The following is a 10,184-nucleotide window of genomic DNA, read 5'->3' as shown; positions in this document are numbered from 1 at the left end:
GTGGACCAGTGACTTGAAGTTGCAGCAAAGTTGGTTTTAGACTGGATATCAGCAAAAATTTCTTTGCTACTAGAAGAGTGAGGCAGGGGAATAGACTGCCTAGGGAAGTTATGGGCTTCATTACTGGAGGTACTCAGGAAGAGGTTGGATAGCCACTGCTCAGGGATAATATAGACATAGCTCTGCCTATGTTCTACTGTAGGTATTTCTCAGGTTTCTGGGCTTTGCTAGCTGCCCCCTTTCCACTACATGTGTCAGGGTGTTTTTAAGCATCCCTGAGAGGCATTGGGTATTGGCTACAGCCAAGGCTGGGTATTTTGACCATGCCTGGCCTGAGACAAAAAGAAATGCAAAAATCTAGAACACTTGATTCCAAAATGATACCTTTTATTAAACCAACTGAGAAATTGCAAAGAAAAGAATTTGAAGCTTGCAGAAAAAGTTTTTTTAATTAATTTTTTTTTTTTTTTGCAGTTTCTCACTTGGTCTAATAAAAGGTATCATTTTGGAACCAAGCGTTCTAGATTTTTGCATTTGTTAAAGTCGTAAGCGAATTAATGCACCAGCCAGCCAGGAGCAGCAGATCAAGCTAGAGCGAAAGTGAGCTGGGGCCGGGCAGGCGGCGAGAATGACGCTCTGAACGAAACGCGTACGCGCGCCCCACTCGAATCCCGCCACGATCACGTGCCCACGCCAGGCAGTGCGGCGGGCTGGGGGCCTAACGCAAGGCCCCGCCCCTTCGTGGAGGGTGTCCAAAGCATTGCCTGTAGTTTCGGGCGCGCGGAATGGGGGCCACGACGTGAGCCCGTGCTGAGGCAGCTGGCTCTGTGCCTGTCGCAGGGGCGAGGCGGTTTTTGTGAGCATAGGTTTCCTGCTTTCAACGTGGCTTCTACTTCAGGCACTGGCTCGGGCGCTCCCGACGGTGGCCGAGAGGGATACGGGGCGCAGGGATGGCGGCTGTGGGGCGGCTGTGCGCCTCGGTGGCCTGGAGGGCGGCGTGGAGAGGTGATGCCTCCGTGTTTCTGCCGGGCCCCGCGCTGACGGTGGGGTGGAGGGGGGAGGCGCTGGTGAGGGAGCGGAGCTGCCTCTGGTGCGGCGCTCCCCCTCCCTACCTGGCTTTTGCTATCTGGTCTAGCCCCAGGGGCGGTGTGCCGTGGCCCATTGCAGCCAGCTGGACTGGGGGAGCTGCAGCCCTGAGGCCCACATGCCAAAGGGGAGCTTGCAGGGAGCTGGAGATGAAGTGGGATGCTGCACCACACTGGGGTAGGGGTGCCTGCCTCCATGCATGTAGTGCCGTGGGGTGGGACAGTGCCTGCTCGTGCATATAGTACAGTGGGGTGAAGGAGGACAGCCTGGGGGGCCCATGGCTCCCCCCAGTGCAGCCCCCCCCTCATATGCAGACCAGGCTGCTGTAGCCAATGGGGCATACAGTCCTGGCTGTTTAGAAGTTGAACTGGCCTGCTGCGGGTAATGCAGGTCTAAATCCAAATATTTCTCTTGCATTACATTGTCCCTTCCAATCCTAATTTTCTGTGATTCTCTATGATTTCACCAGCTTTATTTTTCATGCTGAGAGATGCTCATAATTTGAAACTCAAATTTATGTGGAAAAAAGTTCCTGATTTTTACAAAGAATTCCCTAGGTTGTTTCTACTTGCAGGATCAAGGCGTATGTTGGCCAGTTGTTGAAGGAAACTGGATAATAAGTTCTGAATAATAATAATAACCCCCTCCCCCCCCCGCTTTTGAGCAGGCACAGTAAATAAGTTCAGTTCAAAGAAGTCTTACCACTTTGGCATGTTTCAAGTGAAAGGAAAATGACTTTCTTTTGGGACAGAGGAATTACAGCTATGCCAATGAAATGCAACCACAAAAATTCTACTCCAAACCTGAGGCAGACAAAGTTCTGATGCTTTTTTATTAGTGGAGTTTGGTAAACTGAAGATGCAGTTATAGCCAATACAAACTTATAGTTCAGAATACACTGTGCTTGTATTGCATCCCTATTTGTGTAAAGTTCAGCCATTCTAGTTAAAGTTCTTTTGAAAGTAATGTTAATTGAGGTTTATTGAGTCTGACATTACTTTGAAATGAACTTAAGCTACAATGGTTGAACTTTTAAGTAGTATACTATGACAAATGCAAAACATGTCTGTTCCTTTAAGCTGAAAGGGCATATCACAGATATTTGAGTTTTAGTCCTGGGGTTAGTAGGTATCAAGTATGCTGTTCCAACCTTCCTTACAAGCCCATTCACCCTTGTTCTAGCTGTTTCCTAAAATGCTCCTGCTGTTGCATGCTGCTCATCTGGGAGCCGCTGGTCTGGCACTTGGCTGCTTGTCCAGTGGCTCCTGCCACTGCTCCCACCACTCGTCCAGGAAGGCATGTATCCCTGGATCTGCACAGGGTGGGCTGGGACCAGGGCTGCATGGGGCTTTTCCTGGGCCAGCCCAGCCTGCCCCGCCCCACTTCGCACAGATGTGGCGGCACATGCCCCCCAGCAACCCCTCCATGCCCTCCTGGATGAGTGGCGTGTAGTAGTGGGAGCTGCCCACCTTCCCTACACACCCAAGCCAGCCACAGCTGCGTCCCATGCCCGCTGCACCCTGGCTGGGCAGCGCTTGCCCCAGCCCCAGTCCCACTCTTAATGCACCGTGGGGGCCTTGATCTGTGCCCCACCCCTTCCCTTCCCTCTCCCCTTCCACCACACCAGACTTACCAGCTGCATGCAGCTCTCCAAGCTTCTGGGCTGGTATCAGAAATCGGATCAGTATCGGCCAATGTGCCTCCTTAAAAATAGGCTATCGGTATCAGCCCTAAAAATCTCTATCGGTGCACCCCTAGTAGTTTGATTTATTAGAAAAATCTATGAAAGAAACCAAGTTCTTTTTCTTTTCCTGGTCTCCCAGGATTTATATGGGTAGAGGACTCTGGCTAGTCTGCAATGATTAGATTGGTCACTAAGGGAGTAGACAATATTATTTGTTTTCAGAGGAAAAGACTGATTCATTGTGAGGAAATTTTTTTTGTCCCTAGAAAGTTTAAAAGTAGGAACAATAGGAATGAGAATAATAATTCAAGGGAATGATTTCTTTTCCCCCTGTAATTTTAGTTCTTATCTCAATCACTCAAAAATGTTGCTAGGGAATTTGGCAAAGTCTGGTATGGAGAATAATTCTCCAAACTCCTGCGCAGAATTGTCCAGAAATGCTTCTGTTCATAATGTGTACATCAGACAATGATTTGGCTTCAGCACTAGGCACTTTCTTTACAGAGAAGAGACTTATTTTTCTCTTGGGTGGATTGTCATTAGTCAGTGCATATTTCTGGGAGTTATGTATATTAAGTTAAAGCTGTGCCTGTTAATTTTCATGAAGTCTTGGTAAAAATCAAAGAAAGGAACTTTTAAGCCTTGTGTCCTTTTTGTGAGAGACGATGTACTTCTTGCTTAATAGTTAATACTGCCAGAGACAGGTACAAGGAAGAACTGAGTCCCAACTGAATCTTAAAAGCCAACTGATATGGGAGTGGGACAAGAAACAGTTGTTAAGAAACTTTACCACATTATGTAAAATTCATTCTTTTCCTTTGAAAGTCAAGGTCCTGAGAGAGGCTGTAGGTCAGTGTTGTCAGGTATGCTGCTGTTTTGGGCCCTGGACACTAGAGAGCCAGTGGAACACTTTCTTCTGTCTTCCCAAGAGTCTGTCTCCCTCTTAATAGTGGAAGTGAAGGCTTCAGCTTGCCTGAAGCTGTAGTCCTTTGGAAGTTTTTTGTTTTTTTTTTCTTTTCTCCCTTCCAAATAATGTAAAGCAGGGCCATTTGTAAATCTCTTTGCTTTTCTTCCTTACAGCAGTGTAAAATTATGTAATGCATAACTTGTAACTATCCTGAAAACAAAGTTTTGTCCCAGAAAGAGCGTGGCAGTCAAGAAAATTGTGTTTTACGTGAGGGTAGCCGATCTTAAGAACTGACTTGTTTGTAAGTGATCTAGGAAGACTAAAAGGTTCTAGTTGCTTCCTAAATACTTTGGTTAACTTTTGCATTATTAGAATAGAGTTCCAAGGCCTTCTGACCTGTTCTTTTTCCTTTATCCCTTGGGTCCACTAAACAGTGGCCCATGGACTATTGCCTAGTAAAGCTGTGGTAAGCATCCAGGGATCCCACTGTGCCCTTTGCCTTCCTCTTCTTTCATTAAAAGCTCTATAGCAAGGGTGTCAGACATATGGCCCATGGGCCAAGTCTAGCCCATGGAGCTTTGCCATCCAGCCCCTGGTACTGCCCTGGGTTTGACCAGATGCACACAGGACATGACATGCACCAGTCCAGCCCTGCAGGCAAGGATGGGGTGGCACATGTGGCACAGATCCTGGAGCAGCAGGAACAGGTACTATGTATGGTCTAGTCCTGCTCAGGGCGTGTAGCACAGATCCCAGGCTGCCTGGGGCAGGCATCACATAGCATGTGGTGCTTTCCCTGGTTGGACTACACCACATGCAGCACCTGCTCCAAGCTGCATGCTGCACACAGTGCTCATCCTAGCAGCTCTGAGACCCATACTTCAGTGAACTGGCTGGAGCAGGTGCCGTATGCAGCACAGTCCCAGAGCTGCTGGGGCAGGCGTCATGTGCAGAGCTCATCCTGGAGTGGGTACTATGTATTGCATGGTACCTGCTCCAGGTGGTCCAGGTTCTGTGCTGAATGCCTCTGGCTGGACTCTGCTGCATGCAGCCTCTATTCAAGTCACTCCAGAATCTACCCCACGTGCAGCGCAGGTCTCAGATCAGCTGGAGCAGGCACTGGATCTGATATGCTGGGGGAAGGGGTCCGTGGGCTGATCCAGCCGTGGACTGGTCTCACATCGCACATATGGCCCACAGGGACCAGATGAGTTTGACACCCCTACTTTATAGTAAGTGTATATAGTGATTGACAAAAAATATTGAAGGTAGGAACCACCACTTGATCACACTGGGCACTCTTATACATGCTCCAGGGGAGGGCAGTGCTTTAATTAGCATGGTTCTGAGAGTTGCTCTAAATTGCTGCTGTGTCTCTTGTATCAGTATCCCTGCACTTTAAAATGGCAGTGGGGTGCTTGAACTAAATCTTGTTCAATGGTGGCAAGGGTTTAAGCGCCCTGCCACCATTTTTAAGTGCAGAGATGCTGATACATGAGATGCAGGAGGCTGTTGGAGCACAGCAGTTGCCACACTCCAGCAGACTCAGTTAATCCCAGACTAAGTCCCAGATTAATCAAGTGTGCTCCAGTGTGCTGGAATTCCACTGCATCGGAGCAGTCTCGGTGCTTCTGTATAGGCGCCCCTTAATTTTAAACTTGTATTTTTGACGTGAAAACAAAGTGTTAGTTCCAAGTTTTATTGGGATAGTTTACATTCTTAAGAAAAAAATGTGTTTTTACCAGGGTTGTCAAATCTTCACATATATATTTGAGTTCTTGTTATTTTCTTGAGAGCCCATGAGCTGATTTGAAAAAAAAAATACAACCCTACAGTTTCTCCTAAAATAACAGTTGTGGTTAATTGCAGCATGCATTGCTTTGCGACTTTGGTGTTTAAATATATTCTTCCTGCTCAGAACACAGGTTAACATTTTGCTTATTGGTTTTTGCATGGATGAAAGATGGCATGGAATACATGAGGTGAACAAGTTTATTACCTAGCAGAAGTTAGGTTAATTAGATGTGATATTTTCAGAACCGTATTCTTGGCATTTTCACATGCATTAACTTTTCAAGGATGTTGTGATTATTTCATGCTAGAGCTTTCCATTCAGAACCCTGGAATTACATTCAGCCTATTTTAACTAAGTTCTAATTTTAACTAAGTAATAGTCATCTAGATGGCTCTTTGATAAGGTTTCTTTTCAATTTGGATCTTACTGCTTAAACCAGCTTCGTGCAGGGGTTTCATTCTTTTTTGTATTTAACTTAGGTAGAAAACAATTATAGGTGAGGGGGGAAGTTATTTAAACTGCTGCTGATTGTAAAAATGAATTAGTGCTCAGATAGCTGATCACCATATTTCATAGCGAGTAAAATGCGTGAATGTTGAGAGTGCTTGATCTTAACACTATACTGAGATGCTACTTACAGGGGTGGAAAGAAAGTGAAAATATAGGCAAACCTGCAGGCATGATTCTTGATGACATGCATCCTGTAAGTAAACATAATATTTTATTTAAAATAATGCTTTGAGAATATATTTTAATGTCTATGACAGATGCAGGACCCAGGGTGGTCATATATATTGTCATTTGCTTAGGAGACTTCATCACTGTCTTTGAAAAATGGATCATTACATCAGTACTGGAAGATAAACTCTGATCAGTGCCACATTTTGTTATTCCATAATTTTTTTAATCAAGCAGGAGACATTATGAAGAAGTCTATCAGCATGCTAATTATCCATTAGTAGGAGTGTTGCCAGCAGATCAGGGGAAGTGCTACTCACAAACAAAAGAATTGGTGGGAAGTGTAGTATATAGTGGGAGGGAACTTGGGCAGCAGTGACCACAAGGTTATTTGAGTTCAGGAGGCTGAGGAAAGAAAAGAAGGAGAGCAGCAGGGTAATGACCCTGGGCCCTAGAAACTCAAGCTTTGACTTGGGGAACAGATGGGTAGGATCCCCTGGGAGGCCAGTCAAAGGGGAAAAGGAATCCAGGAGAGCTCATTGTATTTTAAAGAAACCTTACTTGAGGGTGCAGGAACAAACCATCCCGGTGCTCAGGAAGACAAATGGGTATGGCAGAAGACCAACTTGGCTTAGCAGGGAACACTTTAGTGAGCTAAAACACAAAAAGGAAGCTTAGAAGTAGAGGAAGCATGGGCAAATGACCAGGGAAGAGTATAAGAGGATTACTTGGGCATGCAGGAATAAAATCAGACAGGTCAAAGCACAACTGGAGTTGCAGCTAGCAAGGGATTTTTTCCTGGTGAAAGGTAACAAGAAGAGTTTCTACAAGTATGTCAGCAACAAAAGGCAGGTAAGGAAAGTGTAGGTTCCTTGTTGAATGGGAGAGGCAACTTAGAGACAGATGATGTAGAAAAGACTGATGTACTCAATTCCTTTTTCACCTCAGTTTTCAAGTGTAAAATCAACTCCCAGACTATTGCACTGGAAGCATAGTTGGGGAGGAGGTGAGCAACCAGCAGTGGCAAAAGAACAGGTTAGGGACTATTTAGAAAAGCTGGATGTGTACAAGTCCATGGGATGGATCCAGTGTACCGAAGGATGCTGAGGGAGATGGCTGATGTGATTGCAGAGCCACTGGCTGTTATCTTTGAAAACTTGTGCAATCGAGAGAAGGGCTGGATAACTGGAAAAGTGCAAATACAGTGCCAATCTTGAAGAAAGGAAAGAAGGAGGATCCAAGAAACTATAGACTGATCAACCTCACCTTAATCCCCAGAAAAATCATGGAGCAGGTCCTCAAGGAATCTATTTCTAAACACTTAGAGGAGCAGAAGGTAATGAGGAATAGCCAGCATGGATTCACCAAGGACAAGTCATGCCTAACCAACCTAATTGCCTTCTATGAGGAGATGACTGGCTCTGTGGATTTGGGAAGAGCAATGGACAGGATATACTTTGACTTTAGCAAGGCTTTTGATACGGTCTCCCAAAACATTCTTGCAAGCAAGCTAAGGAGTACAGGTTGGGTGAATGGACTGTAAGGTGGATAGAAAACTGGCTGGATCATCAGGCTTAAGGAGTGTTCAGTGGCTTGATGTCTACTTGGCAGCTAGTATCAAGTGAAGTGTCCCAGGAGTCAGTCTTGGGGCCGGTTTTGTTCAATATCCTCATCAGCAACCTGGAAGATGGGATGGAGTGCACAATCTTAGTAACTTTTCAGATGACACTAAGCTAGATGGAGTAATAGATACACTGCGGTGTAGGGATAGGATTCTGAGAGACCTCAAGAAATTGGAGGAATGGGGCCAAGAGACATCTCATGAAGTTCAATAAAGACACGGGCAAAGTTCTGCACTTAAGCTTGAATGATCCCTGTGCTGGCACAGGCTGGGGGCTGACTGGCTAAGCATCAGCTCTGCAGAAAACGACCTGGAGTTTACAATGGACAATAAGCTGGATATAAATCAATAGCGTGCCCTTTTTGGGAAGAAGGCTAACAGCATACTGGATTGCCTTAGTAGTATCATTGTCATTGAGCGAAGTAATTGTTCCCCTCGATTAAGCACTGGTGAGGCCATATCTGGAGTACTGTGTCCAGTTTTGGGCCTCCCGCTGCAGAAAGGATGTGGACAAATTAGAGAGAGTCCTGCAGAGGGCAATGAAAATGGTGCGGGAGCTGGAGCACATGACTTACGAGGACAGGCTGAGGCAACTTAGCTTATTTAGTCTGGAGAAAAGATGCCTGAGGAGGGATTTAATAGCAGCCTTCAACTACCTGAAGGGGTTACAAGAAGGATGAGGCTAGATTGTGCTCAGTGGTGGCAGATGACAGAACAAGAAGCAATGGTCTCAAGTTGCAGGAAGGGAAGTTTAGGATAGATATTAGGAAAAACTGTCTTGTGACACTTATAAGATGGGGAAACTCCCTTCTTGAGAGCACGGAGGCAGAAAGGGATCTTGGAGTCATTATTGACTCCAAGATGAACATGGGCCAAAAACGCAAGGTCACGGTTGGCAGGGCTAACCAGACCTTGTCGTGCATCCACAACTGCATCTCAAGTAGGGCCAAGGATGTGATCCTCGCCCTCTACGTGACACTGGTCAGGCCACAGCTGGAGTACTGTGTCCAGTTCTGTGCACCCCACTTCAGGAGGGTTGTGGACAACATTGAGAGGGTCCAGAGGAGGGCCACCCACATGATCCGGGGACAACAGAGCAGACCCTACAGTGAGAGACTGCGGGACCTGAACTTGTTCAGCCTTCACAAGCGAAGGCTGTGGGGGGACCTGGTGACCATCTATAAACTCACTAGGGGGGACCAGAAGGGTTTGGGAGAGACCTTGTTTCCCCTAGCGCCCCCTGGCATAACAGGGAATAATGGCCACAAGTTGTTGGAGAGTAGGTTTAGATCAGACATCCATAAGAACTACTTCACAGGGCGGCTAGGATCTGGAACCAGCTTCCAAGGGAAGTGGTGCTGGCTCCTACCCTGGGGATCTTTAAGAAGAGGCTTGATGTCTACCTGGCTGGAGTCATTTGAGCCCAGTTTTTCTCCTGCCCAGGCAGGGGGTCGGACTTGAAGATCTACAAGGTCCCTTCCGACCCGACTTCTATGATTCTATGAGGAGAGTAGTAAAGCACTGGAACAGATTACCTAGAGAGATTGTGGAGTCTCCATCCTTGAAGATTTTTAAGATCTGGGTAGGCAAAGTCTTTGGCTGGGATGATCTAGTTGGGGCTGGTCCTGCTTTGAGCAGAGGGTTCAACTAGATGACCTGAGGTCCCTTCCAACCCTAATTTTCTATCATTGTATGTTTAATCTAAGAATCCAGTTCCTTTATGAGGATGCAGAAATGTGTGTGTTTTTTCTTGGTATATAGTTTGTGGGTAACTACAGATTGATATATATTTTTTAAGAGTAGTGGTCATTTTGTTATAAAACTACACACTATTTTCAGTGTATGTTCATTAGTGATAAAATAAAGGTGAGCAATGCCTCATGACTCAGCTCAAATTTAAAGAAACACTATGCAAGGCAGTAAATGGAAATACACCCTCATTCAGTTACTTAAAGCAATAGCTTAAGCCAAGGCAAACAAAACTTGTACAAGTCTCCTGAAGGTCAGCTGGGACTACATGAGCAGTAATTCAGGTGCATTCCTTTGACGGATCGCTGGCCTCAACACCCATATATTTAAATTTAGGGACTGGGCATGAAAGTAGGTAAGATGCAGTCAAGTGCAGTGTTAGCCTTCTGTAGGCCAGGCTGATTCTGCTGTACCTAAGCACTAAACAATATATACTGCTTTAAAGATCAATATCATGACCTTCAGTTGCATCTAAAAGTCACTGAGGAAACAAATGCATTCCCTGGAGCATTAGTATGACATGCTGCATTAATAAAATAACTGCTGTATTCTGCATCATCTGTATTGGTCCTTAAGATATAACATTACAGTCTTGTTATTAAAGGTGGCAAAGGCATGAGTGATTGACTAGATTAGGTTAAGAGAAGGACTGTCATTGTATCTG

The 10,184-nt window shown here is 45.7% G+C and overlaps 1 protein-coding gene across 1 annotated transcript in view; it reads left to right on the top strand.

Annotated features, from left to right (window-relative positions):
* The first annotated feature begins 902 nt into the window (after window positions 1–902).
* The window catches only part of MRPS5 (mitochondrial ribosomal protein S5), a 147,720-nt gene continuing 138,438 nt past the window's right edge, over window positions 903–10,184 (top strand). Inside the window, exon 1 of the mRNA XM_019516174.1 lies at window positions 903–1,005. Coding sequence (XP_019371719.1) covers window positions 951–1,005 — 55 coding nt within the window. The 5' untranslated portion in view covers window positions 903–950. The remainder of the gene's footprint in view (window positions 1,006–10,184) is intronic.

Source organism: Gavialis gangeticus, unplaced genomic scaffold (assembly GCF_001723915.1).
Source record: "Gavialis gangeticus isolate Ggan-Ray unplaced genomic scaffold, GavGan_comp1, whole genome shotgun sequence".
Classification (NCBI taxonomy): Eukaryota; Metazoa; Chordata; order Crocodylia; family Gavialidae; genus Gavialis; species Gavialis gangeticus.
The sequence above is the reverse complement of the archived record's forward strand: the minus strand, read 5'-3'. Positions and strand labels throughout refer to the sequence as shown.